The sequence below is a fragment of the Podarcis gaigeae genome, assembly GCF_964106915.1.
Source record: "Podarcis gaigeae genome assembly, chromosome: 4".
Classification (NCBI taxonomy): domain Eukaryota; kingdom Metazoa; phylum Chordata; class Lepidosauria; order Squamata; family Lacertidae; genus Podarcis; species Podarcis gaigeae.
Genome location: NC_139677.1, coordinates 52,227,901 through 52,246,239, shown reverse-complemented (window position 1 = coordinate 52,246,239; position 18,339 = coordinate 52,227,901). Strand labels below are relative to the sequence as shown.

Sequence of the window (18,339 nt, the reverse complement as noted above, 5' to 3'; positions counted from 1 at the left end):
TATGGAAAGGTAATGAAACTGCTTAAAAAGTGTGCTCATAATTTTACCTTTGGATTTCTTCACAGTTCCAGGTTCCGAGATGCTTATGGAGCTCCCAGACATCTTATCACAGTCTTGGTCTAGTAGTGCATTGCTCTGCCATTGCTCGCTACTGTCATCTAAAGTCCAGGCATCATGGCTGTTTTCCTGGGGATCTTCATGGGCAGGTATTGTTTGGGATACATACAGTGAGAGTTTTTCATTGGAAGGAGACTGTGCAAGAGACCCTTCTTCTACACTGGAAGACTCATCTTGCTTATAGGAGCCATCCATGGTGGCCGCGTAGTCCATCATGAGTGCAGCTTCAGTATCCTGAGATAAATTAGTCTGGAACAGTAAAGCAAAAGAGATGCAGAGATTATACTGGTTATGAAAAATGTATAGGGACCGAGGAGCTGTTCTAGGCATGTCCAAACCCTTGGGGGATTTTTTGGTTATTCTGCCCTTTTGAGCAAGAAATTTATTTAGTTTTTAAAGTAAATTCTAGGAGGGGGGGAATTACGTAAAGGGTGGGGTTCAGGGGATGCTGACTGATCTTACCTTTGACACCCCTGATATTATGATCGTGCTTTTCTTCCTGGGAGACTTGAGTTTTTGCTTCGCAGATTCACTTAGTTGCCGAATAGCTACCTCAGCCACAGGATCTGTGCCATTCAGCACCAGCAGCTCTGAAAAGAACGTGATTAAGAGAATGACAAGATGCAGACAAGATCCAAGATGCAGGCAACAACTGAAGACACAAAGAATCAAAGCAGGAATCTAGTAGAAAGCCAGTTATTTATGTAAACCAAGCCTTGATTTACCAATATTTTTTCCAGTGCACTCCACTGAAATGCTGGTTTCGACCTATAAAGCCTTAAACGGCTCAGGACTGCAATTCCTCAAGGACTGCCTCTTCCCATATGAACCAGCCCAAAACCTGCAATCATCATCAGAGGCCCTTCTTCGTGTGCCCCCCTCTGTGAAAGATATGGAGGGCAGCAACACGAGAACAGGCCTTTTCTGTAGTGGCTCCCTGCCTGTGCAATACTCTCCCCAGGCAGGCTCACCTGGCACCTTTCTTACATTTTTCTAGTGCCAGGCAGAAACATTCCTCTTCTCCCAGGCCTTTGTTTAATTAGCCAGTCTATGGCCTTTTAAACAGGGAGGGAGGGTATTGTTTTTGTTTGTTACTATGTTATGTATTTTTGTGTTTTTATATTGTAAACCACCCTGTGGTACTCGGATGAGGGGTGATATAGAAATTTAATAAATAATAATAATAATTCAGCTCCAACCCTTGAGTTGTGTCTTAAACCTAATGCTATATTTTTACATGTTAATATTTTTAAAGGTCTCTGTGAGCCCTTGCACAAGTAAAACAAGACATAAGGTTTACATGATGATGCATCAGGTAAGGAGCTGACTTACAACCGTAGCCCAGTTCTCTTAGCCATAACTTACCTGTATCTGATGATGATAAAGCCTTGCTTACTGAAGAAGTATTCCGGCAATGGATCGCCTGAACAGACAAATCCTTTTCAATCACCTTCGTTCTAACAGGACTTCGGATTGGTGAATCTAATACACAGAGTATCAGTTATTTTCTCATCTGCATATTTCAAAATATATTCCTTAATAAAGCTCTACTAGGCAAGACATGCAAGTTCCATGAGTCAATCTACTGGCAACTTAAAAAAAACCAAAAAACCCCCCCAAACCCTTAAAAACAGCTCTGGGGATTTCCAGATCGAGTCTAAAGACTAGGAAGTGCATTTTTAATTCTTCCCTCCCATGACATTTCTCCCTGATAACAGTCTTGCTGAATGAAACAGGTACGTATATTGGAAAGGCTCACAGATCAGCGCTTTAACCATTCTAGTCTTCATTTTTTGAGTTTCTATATATTTTTCGGCACATTTTAAAAGCTACCTCACTAGGTCATGGATGCAAAAGAAGGACACGAGTTCAATAAGCACAGAACTGGACATTCTTGACAATTTGTGAAAACTGCAAGCCAGATTAATTTTATTGTGATTCAAGCCAGTCAGCTAGTAAATTTTACTCACTGTAAAAAATTCACACTTATTATGTAAGTGAGCCTAGAATTACCGGTACATTGCACAGATGCCTTTTATGCTATAGTAAATTTATAATTCATGCATAGTAGATATCTCCACTTGCAGGCTGAAGGACTGACATGGCAGATTTTAAACAGACGTCTCATAAATTAGTAAAAGTAACAATCCATCATCTTCATTGCTGCAATAGGATTTTATTACTTGGACATTCAATCAAGTGTGTGTGTGTGTGTGTGTGTGTGAATATAGTCTCAGGACTAAAGAAAACAAATGATTCTAAAGTTGAACACATGCTGCAGACCTGCTCTGTTTTATTGTCTGTGCTACAATATAGCTAGAGCGCGCGCGCACACACACACACACACACACACACACACACGAAAGAATGTATTGCAGATGTCTTTAAGTTTCCAAGTCCCCTGATGGCAGCCTGCCTTTCATCTGGTCACCAATACATTTCTAACTTCTCATTCATTTCCAAGGACTGTTCAAAATGCATCTCTTAGATATAAGGGTAAGTGCTTGGTCAGTGGTGGAATTTGGGCTCTCAAATTTCAGCTGCTCCCTGTGTGACTCCAAAATTTGGTGTTCCTCCCGCTTCTCTCGCTCCATTACGCAGCATTCATTTAGCGCCCCCTGCACTGCGGCCCCCAGTACAACAGCACCAGTTGTGCCAACTTGGTAATACTTGGCGAAGCTATCCATGCACAAAAATTAAGAAAATAAACCTTATGGAAATTCTTATGGTAGCAGCTTCTTACAACATTTTTAAAATTTTTACTCCTTGTACCCATCACCTCCTGAAAGGGTATGAAAAAAGCTGCACTCTTTTTCCAAATTAATTCCTTGTTTTCAACAATATTTCAGTATTTACACACGCTGGCATATGTACCTAAAGTAATTGGCTAGATGATAAAGTGTATGAATTTTTGAACTCATGCAGCTATTTGCAGAACTCAGTACCAGGCTATACTGGTACAGGAAGCAACCTTGTGTGACATCATCATGTGCCACGGCCACAGATAATTAGATAATTTATTACCTGCCTTCCATACATCTTAAAAATGTACCAAAGAATTGCTTTTTTTAAAAGTCAAGCTTTGGGAGCAATCCAAAGTTGTGTTCTATTCTTTCACCTGAATGCAAAATAGATGGTCTCCCTTCTATTAAAGGCTTGGCTTTCACAGCAGTAACAGTAGTGATCACAGTCCCACAGGGCATCACAGTTCGATCTTTCTCTACTTTTGCAACAGGAATCTTGGGGGGAACTTGCAAGGTTCTAGACTCTGAAGGTTCTATGTATAAGAACTAAAGAAGAAAAATAGTTAGGATTTTAAAATTCAATTAAGGACAGTTCAGTAGCGATAAATTGGTGATAAAATTTTTTATAGACCAAATGTAAAGGGAAAACCTGCAATGTATGACCATAGTCCCACTGATTTTTGGAAATCATGTACATAAAAAGAGTACTTTTTGCATTGTTAGCTACTTTGCATGGTATACATGCCTTCCATTTACTAAAAGAATTTATAAACTGTGTTGGACTAGAGGACCCTTGTGGTCCCTTCCAACTCAATAATTCTATGATCCTATGAAATGTTTCCAAAGCACCAAATTATGCAAATTGAGTATACACCTGAGTCATATTTCAGGGAAAGCCATTCATTTTCAAAAGCTGCCTGAAAGCAAGAAGTTGGGAGCTGATTAAAACTTTTTGGGTCAGGAGGAAAAAACTAGATCGAGAAGCCAGCTTATAAACTTAAAATTCTACCTCTGCAGTAACGGATCCTACAGTAGAGCTACTACTGCCAAGCTGACTGTTCAGTGCAAAACCTTTGTATCCAGAAGGCTGTCTCCTGAACAAGTCCAAAGGTACAGCAGCCACAGCTGAGAAACCACCTGCATTGAAAAGAAAAGAAATGCATTGAAATCTATCTGTACATGAATCCACTAGTAGATCAGCATCCTATTAGATTGTTGTTGCAGAAATAAAAGATTAGACACATAAAATGAATTTATCTGCAATACTTACTATCCAGTCCCCCTTTTTCTACAATCTTTACTTGCAGTTCTTTTGATTTGGCATTTAATTCACTGTGAACAGAAAAAACGAGCATTTTAGAAATTGTTCAGACTGTCATATAGTTTCATATTTTGCAATATAGATTATTGACTACAGCCTATCCACATCCTGGAAAGTTTCACAAGGTGAATTCCTGTCTGCTAAAAGGTACAAGAACCTTGCAAGAAAAATAAAAAACTTACCTCTCCACACACCTTACTTATTGCAGTATATCAAATTTACCAAAAAGTAAAAAAACAAACAGCAACTAAGACTTCCCCCGCCCTGTCCCCAGGCATTAGCACTAGAATATTTAGGAAATATCATGATAACTTATGAATGCTTAGCAGATAGGATTTCCCCCTGCCCCATAGTGACATCTGGAGGATAATAGAAGGTATAACATTTTCCACTGTGCTTATTATAGTGTTATTAAAATCAGAACTTACAAGATGAATTCATCTTTCCAAGAGAAGTCCATGGGACTATTGGCTGCAGAGCTTGAAAACTTTTGCAAAGGGTCATTGAGCTGGATTATACATATTGGGCTAATGCCACCTGCAATGAAGGCAAAAGATGAGGAGTTTGTTTCAAGTGAGAATTGCTTAAGGTACCTCTTTATGCTTTTCACATTTGAGTGAACTACTGGCAGGAGACCTCATCCAAGAAACCCTTTGGGAGTTGTGTGAGAAGTATAACCTGTAGCAACATGGCTAGCAGTGCAAGGTGTGTTATCTACATGACAACAAAGCAGAAGCAAAGTTACAAGAATGAAGTTAGGAACTCGGGAAGGTTCCTGTGAGCAGAAGCTTAATCATTCCATTTTTGGGCAGGAGAATGTTCTGTGTGCACAATAGAAAATACAGATTATTTTCAAAACAAAAGCCTCCATTTCTCTTTTGATTCAAGCCCTTGGTAGCCAGAAATGCAATTATAGATGTATGCTAAAAAAAACTGTTTTAATGTTTGAAAGCTGCTCAGGAGACTCAAAGATCCTATTACCCATTCATCTAGGGCTTCCTTAGGAAAAATACAACAAACCATGATTCAAATCACAACAAAAGAAAGACTGTCAAAGACTATACTGCTCCAAGATCAATTATCATCCAAATTTGGCCAAGATTTGGAAAGTAGGGGTAACACTCAGTTAAAAACAGTATACAAAGGCAAGGTGAAGAGCTCTGCCCTTAACTCTGGCCTGCCCTGAAGTTAGGGAAACAAGCAAGCATAGACTTGTAGAACCTTACAAAACCTGATGGGCAAGTTTTTAAGTCAGCTTCTCGTAAACATGCTGTACAGTTCACAGCACACATAATGTAATGCCACCTATACCTTTTGGCTGTTCTGATGTTTTGAGTTGTGTAAGGCACTTCTAGTTAATACAACAGAAGAAAGTGTTTCAGTTATTAAAATACTGTCATCGGTGAAGCAACCTATGAGCAATGTAAGGTATGAAAACGGATGGCTGGAGAGAAATATTTTTCTGTACTGAAGTTAAAAATAATATTTTTAAGAAGTATTATTATAGAAGGCCCATATTACAGAGATCAATGAAGAGTGCACTCTACATGAAAGAGAAAGATCACATCTCTCTGGGGTGCTTCCCAGTGGGGTATGGGCCACCCAGTGTTCAGAGTGCAAGGCAAGTTCTTTCCTAACCTCAGAAGCAACTCTGGGAATTTTATTTTGGCAGGAGTGTTGAGAAATGTCTCCTAAGGGCCTGGAGTCCACACATGGAACTGCAACTCAAAAGAAAAGAAAGCAATTTGTTTGAGGTGTTAGCTTGCCATACGATGTGCCTCCTTGTGAGAGTTCTCCACCCTACATACAAAATCCTGAAGCTTCAGAGAGGAAAAAGAATAAACCAAATCTCAACCAGTCATGTATCCCTGAGGCAAAGCCCAAGCCTTTCTCTGCAATTATGGGATATAATTTGTGACCACTGCTTGTTATTTTTGCAGAATTAAGAGATTATAATATGGGGACAAAGGGAAGTAAAACCAAGTTATTTACCCGCAATGCTTTGATTGGTCAGTGTAGCTTTGATGTTTTTCATCAGCAGTTTTAGTTCATGAGCCCTTGGAGGTTTAGGAGGACTGGTGCCCTGAGGCACAACACCTGTTTTTTGTACATTCTATTAAAAGGAAGCAAAACAAATAAGATTGTTTTAGATAAACTCCAAGCAATTTATGTTCACATCAATTAACTTCCAACAGTCATACATATGTGTGAATTGGACAAATAGATTTAGCCAAAGCCCTGAGTCATAACTTACCACAGCACTAATGAAGATGGAGGCACAGCAGTGACAAATAAAAACAGACTTTAAAATAAAAATAGATAAATACCTGCAATGCCTTTACATCTGTAGGTTTTGTACTCAGAATCACAGAGGGAGATGCTGAATTTATGAGATACCGCAGCAGACCTTTAAGTGTTTCTGATACGGCACATGCCCCAGCTGTCTGGTCCTAAAAAGGAAGAATACATTGATACATTGCACTGCTTGTAAAATTCAGAAGCTTGGTTCACTTTCGAAAGACACCACAGCTATATTGCTCTACATGCACTGTACTGAACAAAAACAGATTTTTGCTCCACTTCTTTGGGCTTAAGTTGCATCAGGAAAATGGAAATATGTGTAGACATAAGCTCCTTTCCTATGCTCTTACTTACAGCAAAGAGAAATAGTCAAAGCAGTTTGTAAAGCTATGATGCACTCAATTAGAGCAACTTTGTCAAAAGCCAAGTCTAAAACAGCCAAGATCCAAGCAAGAGATCGCACTGATTGGCTTACTTCCTGGCAAGGCCCCACAAGTCATTAATAAAATTGCTGATCCACACTGCTCACCAAGAAGGGTCTGCGGTCATAATGCTGCATTATGACTATTTAAGGAAAAGTCATCATTTACTCAGAACAACCTTGACAATTCTCTGCATTATTTTAAAAAAGCAGTTAGCTTGTGCAGATGCTGATCCATGTGCAACATTTAGCTGTGGATAATGACTAAGACACAGGACCAACAGAATATCACCTTTAGCTAAGACCAGTGTAAGATATGCATGTTGCCAACACCCTTTGAACACACACTGTTCTTCAATACTTCAGTCATGTACACCCCTCTGCTAACCTCCTTATTCTTACCCCTAAAAGTTGCGCTGCAACAACTTAAATACCAGTATTTGCTTTAGCGCCCCTTTTCTAGTTCTGAATATTCAGCGGGATACACAGCAGCTAGATCCAATCCTGCCTCCTATCTGATATTTTAGTTGCATGAGCCTCATAAATGCTGCCACTCAGGTGGGGGTCTTTCAATCTTGACTTTTAGAAGAGAGAGCTTTAAAAAGCCCCTTGTAGGAGGAGAAGGCCATCCATAACCTCCCCCCAGTACACAACTTTGGGCAAACAGCGGCCCTTTTTGTTGCACTACAAAGTGCTTTTAAGTCTTCCAAGCTTGGTGTGTGGGGCAGGAAACTAATCCTCAAAGGGGGTGGGGAATGTAAAAGAAGTCTCATTGGGTGTGTGGAGTTAATCACTGTTCTCTGTGTGGCAAATATTAAAATATCTGTAGACTATTATTAAAGGTGAGCATTGGAAGCAGTGGCTTATAATTACTCATGCAAAACTGACACCTAAACATTTAATTTGAATCATTTCAAAGAGCCATGCTTCCAAGCCAGAACGCCATGGATTGCAGCTATACATCCTGCTCCTAAGTAATCTGCCTTGGAAGAAAGTCCTTCTAGGTGTCAGATCAAGGTATTAGTTAATATTTAAAAATTTAGAATCAAATTTGTATAAGCTACTGCAAACATTATCATTAATTTAACGTGTAGTTTTGATGGAAATCGTGCTAGACACAAGCAAATGCTAACAGACTTACCTCCTGTACTTTAGTAGGCTTAATTTCAGTGTTTGTTTCTGAGGTCCAAATGAAAGACCACTTGACCTGAATGTCTTCCTCTTTGGATTTCATTGAAAGTTTCAGCTGTAAATACGATATCATTACCATTTTAGTTTTGCCCATTAACAGATATTGTACCCTAATTCTACTAGTTCTTCCAGCAATTCACAATGGTTGCAATTCATCAAGCAAGTACTGGGAATTTGCCATTGTCAGAATCTGAATATTTTGTGCTTGGAGATTTTTTTTTTTTTTGCCTTCCATAGCCACAAAGGGAGCCCAGTCACCCACGCAATTCATTGATAACCATAAACAATCAGATCAATTTAACCTGCCATCATTTATAATTCACGCTTGCTAAAAGCTGAGCCATAGCAGTCACTAACTGCATATTAGGGACACAACATTTCATAATGTCTCCATGTCTCCAGATGCACTGGCAAACTGTGGTTTGCTTCAATAAGAAAGTAATGACTTAAGCTTTGCATGCAAGGGGGGGGGGGAGGAATGGTTGAGCCTACACATCTAAACCATGGTTAGCAGAATTCTTCAAATGCAGTCAATATTAAACCCGAGGAGGACTTTTCAAAAGTTCCACTTACTAGACTATCTGGGCTAACCTAATAATAGAAATAAATAAAACTATAGGTAAAATTTAGCAAAACAAATTACCTGCAAATGAAGTGGAGACAGTTTTACACTGTAAGACTGACATTCCGAAGTAACAGATGAAGAAACAGAAGAAGGATTGGGCATACTGACAATAAAATGAAAGGCATTTCCAATTACATTACAAGAGACCACCTGGAATAAAAGTAAAACTTGGCTTTAGAGACTGCATACACACATTTATATAGGACACTATTATGTGCATTTATGTAATTGACTGTCACTCACTGACAGTAGAGTTCAAGCTTTCATTGTGGCAACACATGTAGTCTAAAATTAAAGGAGGCCTCTCCCCCACCTCCTCAGGTAAATACAACTGGCATATAATACTGTCCATTGTATCAAAAAGTCTAATTTTAGAACCAAAATTATATTCCTCTAAAGACAGAAATAGAACAAAGAAGTGGGGACCTGCAACTCAAAATGGTGCATTATATGCCCAGCTGCTGACAAGAACATTCAGTGTTCCAGCAAGTATCTGGGATTTGTAGGGGAGCAGAGAGAGAGAAGTAGAGGGTTTTTTTCCCCCTTTCCCACATTCCTGACACCTTTCCCTCCTACGTTGCTATGTAGAGCTAGCCCTGAGTCCAATCACTCCACCCTGCCTTGCACTGTATTGGAGAATGAGGAAGTTTCTAGGGAAAGGGAAGAGGTGGGCGTTTTTTCTTCCCTCCCTCCTGAAACTGCCCTGGATTGTTCAGGGAGTTTCCCCCACAACCAGGATACAAGCTGTTTGGGGCTTCAGCAGGTCAGTTCCTACTCTCTCCCCACCCATATCATTTTCCTTTCCTCCAAAACTGACACACTCAACTTTCTATGGAATTTTGAATGTATGTGTTTGTGGGGGGGAGACAAGGGATGTCAAATGAAATAACCAGAAAATGAAATTTAACAGGAAGATATATTAAGTTAAGGAACTAGCTCAGTTATTTTCTGCAACATGCTCTCAACAGACCAGTTGCTCTGCTTCATTAGGGGGGGGGGACCCTTTACACATGCAGAAGCAGAACCCCCTCACTTTTTTCTCCGCCATGCCATTTAACTGAAATCAATATTTTTAAAATTTGTAAATCATGCCCTTACTGTTTGTGGCTCTAAGTTTAGTTATTAATACAATCAGCCTCTAATGCAGATTCATGTGCCTGACAGATTTTCAACATCCTATTAGAATACACAAATATATTATTTAACTTGCTTGCTTTTCAGCCACAGAGAGATTTGTGAAGGTTAGCTCAGGATGGCCAGACAAAATTAAGAAGACGCTTTCTTATTACCATTATTAGTCTGGCTTCTGCTGAAGACCAGACCAATGAACCACCACGATTCGCCTCTAGGCTTACCTGCAAGATTTTTTTCTCCCTGCCCCAGATTCCTTTCCCACAACCTTTGCAAATAATAATGGCGAAGGCTATTAGAAGCACATATTTCTCTTTCTCAAGCTATTCTCTTTCCCAAGAACATGTTTGCCTTGCAATTCCTATTAACTATTTCTTGTCTGCTAACTTTCAAAAGCAGAGTAGCATAACCCTAGTCATTAATCCTGTCATTAAGAGTTCTGTGCAAATTTTACATAGCTAACATGGAAAAGGTTGTTTATTTACCAGCATGATGCACAATTTAGCCAAACTTTTTGTGAGAAACATCACAAGTAGCAAACTGGGAAAGACTGTATTGATAGAAGAGTGTCTATGCATGCACACAAAAGCTCATACCAATAACAAACTTAGTTGGTCTCTAAGGTGCTACTGGAAGGAATTTTTTTTAAAAAAAATTGACTATGGCAGACCAACAAAGCTACCTACCTGTAACCAGAACGGTATTGATAGTTAGTGAAAACTATAAACACATACTTCTGGGCATAGTGATATTGTTACATTACTAGTCCTTATAATCGTTGTATTTTGCTACAAAAAAGAAAAGACCGCAAATATCCAACTCTCCACTCAACAGCCAACTCATACAATACTCTCAGGACAGACACCATATCAGCAAGCAGGGAGCCCCTTACTGTGATTCCACTGGCGTTATTTATCAGCTTAAAGAAGTCTTTTAGGCTCAGTAGGTCTTATTCCCAGGTAAACATACATGGGATTTATGCCTTAAATTGTCACTATGGTTCCTAAAGATGCAACACTTACAATTTTCCCCAGCAGTGATGTTTTCAGGTGGCAAATTAAGTGGTCTATACTCTTTTAGGGTCTAGAGTAGAATCTACTGAAAGGAACTCAGGGAGAGGGCTCAATATATATTTATCAAACAGCATAACCAGGTCTCTAAAGTACTCATTGGGTATTTGACAAGTGTGTTTATGTTAACAGGCAGTGATGAGACAGTGACAGGGGGCTGCCCCTGTTCTGATCAATTGTTCACTCCTGTTGAGGAAAGAGCAAAATGCCTGAAGACAGCTCTAGTGATCTTTCTTCCTTGTACTGATCAGGCCCACATCTCCTTAATTTCACTAGTGCTAGGTAACGTATTCATCACCAGTAAAGTATTCCAACAAAGAAATCGGTTAACAAGGCACAACGTGTATGAATAGTTATGCTACTTCAGGCTGTTACTGAAGAAGTCTTCACATTGCATTTGTCAATATAAGCTAATCCTGGCCATAGCAAGAAAATTATAAAAGAGGATTATTGCTACTGTATGATTTTCTGTTATCAATATTCACAGGCACGTGACTGAGAGGACACACCCACTGCTAGAGAAAAGCATGCATTTAACAATGAAGTGAAAGTCTGCAGAGTGCCACTCCCACAGTTCACAACAGTTGGAAATTACAGACAATATTATGTGAACTTTGTTCAGGGTGTGCCTTAAGCTAAGAACAGCAGGAACAGAGAGATAAAAGTGTAACTCAATCCAGAAAGGCCAGCCTGCAAGATGAAGGCATACCTCAGACTAGGCTTGTTTACAGGAGATCAAATTGAACCCTTGATCCTACTCCTGTTTTGATATTATTACCTTTGCTCACAGGAGTACTTCTGCAACTTACTCAAAGATTTTGAAGCCAGAAGGACTTGTGCTCGTGTTTGCTTCTCATGGAGACACTGGTATGTCAATTCCTAGCATACTTGTGCCTGATTTGCGAATAATTTTCTTCACTGGAGTGATTTCAGATACACTCCAGTGAGAACAGCCTTGCAAAAAAGCAGTCCTAAAAAATTTTGTAGTACCAGTTAAATTAAACACTATGTAGTTTGCCAACCACATCAGGAGCCTGACAACCAAGTCGGTTGGGATATTACTAACAAAGACAGAGTTCTTAAAATGTAATGTTTTTATTATTTCAGATTCTAACTAGGGCTTTCTGTGTATTCACAGGGCTTCTATTCCAACATCAGATGCTAAAACACTATGCATATGCTTCTTAGAAAAACAAAATGCAGCGCTTACAATTATAGATCCATTCCTGGTCTTTATATTTGTATAGCTTATATTTTATGGAATGCAGTTTCTAAGAGGGCAAGTTATTAACCAGTTGCATAGGGGCATACTGCATTTTTAGTACAGACCACTTTATTTGTGCATATTAATGATCATAAAAGAAAAAGGCAATCAGAGACAGACAGACAAAGATAGGGTGTGCAGTCCAATAAAGAAAATAACAAATTGTTACACTGGCTGATATGTATCATTTTAAAATTATCCTTGACCCAGATCTAGAGTTCAGAAATTCAAATGCATACATTTTGGTGGGGATGGGAAAACGAGACAAGAGACCCACAAAGTAAGGAACTATCAGGTCAAGCAAGCTCACCTTTTCATCAGCAGACTTTACCACACTTACAACACGTTGTACCACAAGCTCTAGAGGCTGAGGAGCTGCATGTTCTTCAAATGTAAACAAGCGGGAGTCCTGGGGGAGAAAAGTAACATTTATTTGAAATAGTTTCCATAGCCCAAGGCAGAAATGCTTCTGAGTTCCAGTTGCTGGAAACCACAGGAAGGAAGAATGCTCTTGAGCTCAAGTCCTCCTTGAGAGTTTCCCACAGTCATCTGGATGAACATGGTGAGAACAGGACGCTAGACTAGATGGGCCATTGGCCTGATCCAGCAGACTCTGACGTTCTCAGTTCCCTGTTTGGCATGGGTTTCAGAGTATATGTTATTATTGAAGTTCACAGATTCCAAAGAACCCCAAACAGCTGGATGTTCAGCTAAATTCCAAGTCCTAGGACTAAATTGAGGAAGAAATATTTGACAATTAAGTATGCAAATATGCTTGCCATAACAGCTCCTTGATTTCATCTGGATTAGGTGCCTGAGAAGCTCAACTGCTTATATTAGAAGAGCCAAAAAGCAACTTATATTTATCTTGCTTAGTAATGTGTGCCATAAATCATGTAGATACAAGATCGTCACCTAATTGTGTCACCTAATTATTACTTCAGTATAAACAGAAACCAAGTAATGGCTACTTAATACTGTGGTGGACATAAGTTTAGTTTTAAGAACTAAGCCCTGTGAGCAGTCCATATTCACCCCATACTGACAATACTAAACAGAGTAATTTTACCAACAAGTTACTTAGCATTACTGTATACAGCACTTTGGAGTGTTCAAAGGATTCACATTAACTCCCCCAGTCTTCCCAATGATTCTTTAGGGTAGGCCAGTATTATTTGTATAATTGCAAATTAGGGGCTAAGGCCAACAGATTCTAGTTCGCCCAAGGCAATCTTGTAGGATGTTGCATCTCATTGAGGACACTCTTAAGGGTTGTGTCTGTGTATGATTAGGGTTTGCTCAAATATTATTGTGGGGTACAGCCTCCAATTCCTTATTCATTTCTACAAATATTATCAAGAATGCTAGGCATTCAACAATAATTGCCAGTAGTTTACACAAAACTGCAGTGAACAAGATACAGTGCTTGGGTTGTCTCATACAAGGCAATCTCCTGGAAATGCAATTGCATGATTTGGGGTGGCCCAAGTATGCAAAACACAAGTGTTTTTTCTTCTGTTAGAGAGTCATATACACAAATATTATTAAACTGACATTACCAGCTGTAGCTGGTGTATGTGTGTGTGTGTGTGTGTGTGGTAAACTACATGCTCATACTTTCAGTTCATTATAATATACCGGTACATGAAAGCTTGAGTCATGGGGTAAGGAGAATGCGTGCATGAATTCAACTGTGCTTAGCTTATTTTTGGTTGCTATTTTGTTACTGTTGTTATTATTGTTTGATAGATTATGAAGCCTGAAGTACTTTTTGGATCCTATAATATGATTTTTGTTGTAATTGTGATGTTTAGCTTTTTTTTAATAGTTTTGTTAATAGTGTTTTATAGATCGCAATTGTTTGATTGATCATTTATAATTGTTTTGCTGGTGATTCATGCTGTATTTGTGATGTTCTATTATTGAATTGTTATTTATAAGCAGCTTTGGGATTCATTTGAATGAAAAGTGGCATAGAAATATAATTGATCAATCATTGGCAGGGGAAAGGAGTACAACTCCTGTTGAACACAAGTAAACTTTAAGCAGTGCTGAAAGCTCTACTGCAGATGTTCTCAAACTGTGGCCAATGGAAAGGTTGCTGAACAGCTGAGACTTTCTGTTCTGGGTCCTGCACTCCAAGCTACTGCTGCTCCACTGGCTTATGACAATTCACAAGATTTTAAAATGTGTCAAAAAAAATTAACCGATTTGTAGGAAGGACTCTATGAACTGTAAGCAGAGACACTGTATGAACTTTTGTAAACCCCCCCCCAAATCTTTAATAAAAACATTTTTTTAAAAAAAGAGTCATGGTCACTTAAGACTGGGTACATTTACCTTTCTCTTTTGTACTTTCAGTCATGTATGATGTGATTTTAATGACCTGTTCACATTTGTCAAGTAACAAATAAGTAAAATAAATAAAGCTAGCACACCCCTTCATGGAAAGATGGAGAATTTAGTAGTCATCTGCATTGCTAAAAATTTAGGATTTCAAGCCTGTGTGTGTGTGTAATCTCTTGAACTTGCAACGTTAGCAATGGAGTCACATTTAACTACAAACTGCTTATTATATGTTGCGTGTGCTCAGTTGTTACATTAACATTCTTCTCGAGTCTCTGATGAAGCAGAAGAAGCAAATCAGAGTTTCACTGGCTTCCTGATGACAGCATTGTTTTGAGTTGGACGGCTCAGTGAGAGAGTAAAAACACATTGCACTGCCAGGCAGTGAACTCATCAAAAGAAAAAGGATGCAGTTGCTTTCTTGGAAAGGATGTACGGATGCAAGGCATTGTTCCTTTCCTATCAGCTTTCCTACAGTGTGCTTGCTTCCTAGCCTTTGACCCCCTCACAATTTACAGTTCAATTTGCAGGTTTTTTGTTTTTGATTTAAAGTTATTAAGATCTAATGGAACACAGACAAGCAACATGCTAGGTCAGGTATCATTAACCTTTCCTGACCCAGGACCCAGTTTTAAACCAAACATGCATTTGGGGACGTGTTTCTTAACCTTTTACCATACATATAATTGCAGGGTGCTAGTCAGAGGCATGCCTAAAGGTCGGTGAAACTGGCCTTCATCGGGGTTGCAGGCCTGGGGGGCACCTGAGCAAAAATCACCTACCAGGCTACGGAGCGTATATATGTGTGTGGTGAAGCACTGAAATTTAGGATAAGGTTCCCATCCTTCACACAATGGGGTGCAGTAAAATGATTTTTCAGGGGTGGGCACCAATAAGGGACCCTAGGTATGCCTCTGGTGGTAGTGCTCCTTTTGCAATCCACCTTGGCTCAGGCCATGATCCACAAGCGGGTCATGACCTACCAGTTGCAGACCAATGGGCTAGATGACTATGCACGGGACAACCACTTTGATTTATATTTTATATAAATTTCATGTAACAAAAACATAATAGCAATAATAATAAAGAGAGCTCCTGGGGGCAGCTGCCCCCCTAAATCAAGTAAGTAAATAAAAAAATATTTAACTGACCAATTTCATCACAGATAACTCAGTTCTGTCTCCCCTAACAAAAAGCCTGTCCACTCCTTAAAATAAATCATGTCTATGCCCATAGGTGGGAGAAAAGGAGGCTGAATGAATGAACGCTTGGGATAGGAGTTTTAAGGGATAAGGTAAGTGAACAAAATCACAAACAACAGTGAAGGAATTGCTCCATTTTCCAGAAATTCAAGAAAACCCAGTGCGTCTATACATAACCTGCTTGCAAATAGTTGTCTGGTAGCAAGGAGGAAAAGATCCCTTTTTTTAGATTTTAGATTTCAGGTTAAACAAAATTACACTGATCATTCCACATAATGTCTCACTGATTTTAAGCAACTATACAGTCCCTATACATTTATGCTTGGGCGCTTATCAATCACCCTCTGTTGACATCAACCAAGTCTACTCCCTAAGCAAAGCTGAAAGGTCCTGCCAGTGTGTGGTCAACGAAAATCGCCTGCTCTCGGATCAGTGCAACCAGTGCAACTCACAACACTTAAGAATCGAGCAGCTTTTACGGTGCAATTCTCATGGCACCTTGACTTGAGTGCAAGTTCTCTGCCCGCCCCGCCCCCCCCCCCCAGTAAATATTATTTGTCGTTGCTCAATTTCAGACTGCAGAGCGCCTTTGCGTAGCCCCCTGTAGTCTGTTTGCAGCAAAAACAGCACGCAGTTTTGTTGTGGCACCTTCCAAGACTAACTAAAGTATGACGATGGCGGAAGCTTCTCTGGACCACGGTGCGCTTCCTCAGGTGCACCAAGTCCTCTTCTCCCGAGTTGCAGGTCTATAGGACACAGTTTGGCGAGGCAAGATCGCGACCAGCGAGGTGAGAAGGAATTGCAGGGAATGGGATGGCGAGCCCAGCTCCCTCCGGAGACGGAACCGAGCAGAGCTCGCCTCAATTCTTTGTCTTACCTCCCTTGATTTGGCTTCCCGGTTAAGCGCCGCTATCCAGGCTTTCTGCCACTGGCTTCTCCAGCTGCTCAGAGACAGCAGCCAGGCGAAGAGGGGACCCTCGTCCTGGGGCAGAAGTTGCTCCGGCGCCGGCGTCGGCTGCCTCCTGGCGCCTTGCCGCAGCGCGCCCAGGCCCCACTGCACCAGGTAGACGGCGAGCACGGTCAAGGCGGCCGCGAACAAGGAGAGCAGCGAGAGGCGCTGCAGCTCGCCCAGCCAGTAAGCCAGCCAAGACATGACTGACCATAGTGAGGGGAGCGGCGGGGGAAGCCTCCTCACATGGCAGCAGGATCCCTCCCCGCCTCCCCGCGCGCCTCAAGGCATCGGGCTCCTCCGCGCCACCGCCGGCCCACGAGGAGCAAGAAGAAGAATCCCCTCTCCCGAGGGGCGAGAGCGAGCAGCCCCGGCGGCGGAAGGGCTCGCGAAGGACATTCGCCTCCCTCAGCGAGAGAGAAGTCGCCCGAGCCAGGAGCCAGCAGCGAGCGGGACGCCAGGAGGAGGAGGAGGAGTCCGCGTCACAGGGCAGGACCTGCCCAGCCGAGCCTTCCAGCAGCGCCACACGCGCGCGGCTACCGCAGCCGCCGGCCGGGAAGAGGAGGACGAGGAGAAGCCTTCAGAAGCGCCGCCAACAAAGCGCGCTCCTCGGCCCCGGGAAGCGGAGGAGCCAGCAGCCGCATCCTGCCCTCGCTCTGCTCCTCTCCGGGCAGCCCTGCGCGACGTGCGCGGCTCCTCAGATTTCGGCAGCTGTCCCGCCTCCGGGCGCTGAGGGAATTGTTGTCCGGCTCTCAGCTAAGCTGCCCCGCCGCCTGCGGGGAGGGAGGAAATCCCCTCCCCTCTCACGCGGACCGGGCAGCAGCAGCAGTAGCAGCAGCGGCTCCTTATCCCTCGGCGGCCCTTCCCAGCCGGCACCTCACAGTCCTTAAAGGCGCAGCAGCGGACTGCAGTCGCGCCCACCTTTGCTCCGGCCAAGCCTGCGGAAGTGGCCGTCCAGCGGCCTGGACAATGGGAAACCATCTCCGATGTCAGGTCCGATTTCAGCCTGCGCGCGCAGCCTTGCGGCGCATCTCTGGGGCTCACGAGCCCTTTGCTGTCAAGGTTTCGAGGCAGGCCAAAATCGTATTGTTTTATGGCATATTCTTTGGTAAGACCCTTAAAAATATTACTTGAATAATGCCCAAAAATCCCCCCACAAAGTGTGTTATTGAAGTTCACAGATAAATTGACTGGCCTTATTTAAAGATGCTGAGCCAAGACCCCACACAGGCTAAGCAAAAGGCATTTCCCTAAAATCGGTCAGCTGTGTGTCTGAATATTCGCACATAGACCATGTGGGTTAATGTTTGGGTCACCACTTTCACTGACAGTTGAGGCAAGTGGTTTGGCACTGCATAACAATGTACCACAAGACCAAAAACAGAAATGTTACAGCTTTGACAAAATAGGGACCAAAAAAATAAAGAATTGATAGGGCATTTTTTGATGGCAGCTCCTCAAAAGGTGGCCAGGTTTTGGGAAAGGCTAAAAGGCCTTGGCTTAGAAAAGTTTGGCAATAACAGAAAAGCTGACTGGCAAACTGAAGGAGGCTAAAGGTCAGACTGTTATATAAATGTATGGTCTGGTGTGGTTTTGGCACCTATAAGAAGAAGAAAACAGCAGAAAAGCATGGACACTGTATGCTTACCTATATAAG

The 18,339-nt window shown here is 41.5% G+C and overlaps 2 protein-coding genes across 2 annotated transcripts in view; one reads left to right on the top strand and one right to left on the bottom strand.

Annotated features, from left to right (window-relative positions):
* C2CD2 (C2 calcium dependent domain containing 2) overlaps nt 1-17,620 on the bottom strand; it is a 27,639-nt gene extending 10,019 nt beyond the window's left edge. The window contains exons 1-13 of the mRNA XM_083734772.1: nt 16,611-17,620; nt 12,496-12,594; nt 8,739-8,870; nt 8,046-8,150; nt 6,510-6,632; nt 6,175-6,295; nt 4,611-4,719; nt 4,132-4,193; nt 3,871-3,998; nt 3,236-3,407; nt 1,483-1,599; nt 580-707; nt 48-366 (exon numbers count right to left, since the gene is read on the bottom strand). Of these exons, the coding sequence (XP_083590898.1) occupies nt 48-366; nt 580-707; nt 1,483-1,599; nt 3,236-3,407; nt 3,871-3,998; nt 4,132-4,193; nt 4,611-4,719; nt 6,175-6,295; nt 6,510-6,632; nt 8,046-8,150; nt 8,739-8,870; nt 12,496-12,594; nt 16,611-16,886 (1,891 nt within the window). The 5' untranslated portion in view covers nt 16,887-17,620. The remainder of the gene's footprint in view (nt 1-47; nt 367-579; nt 708-1,482; nt 1,600-3,235; nt 3,408-3,870; nt 3,999-4,131; nt 4,194-4,610; nt 4,720-6,174; nt 6,296-6,509; nt 6,633-8,045; nt 8,151-8,738; nt 8,871-12,495; nt 12,595-16,610) is intronic.
* The window catches only part of UMODL1 (uromodulin like 1), an 81,049-nt gene continuing 71,586 nt past the window's right edge, over nt 8,877-18,339 (top strand). The window contains exons 1-2 of the mRNA XM_083734746.1: nt 8,877-9,483; nt 11,712-11,788. Of these exons, the coding sequence (XP_083590872.1) occupies nt 9,359-9,483; nt 11,712-11,788 (202 nt within the window). The 5' untranslated portion in view covers nt 8,877-9,358. The remainder of the gene's footprint in view (nt 9,484-11,711; nt 11,789-18,339) is intronic.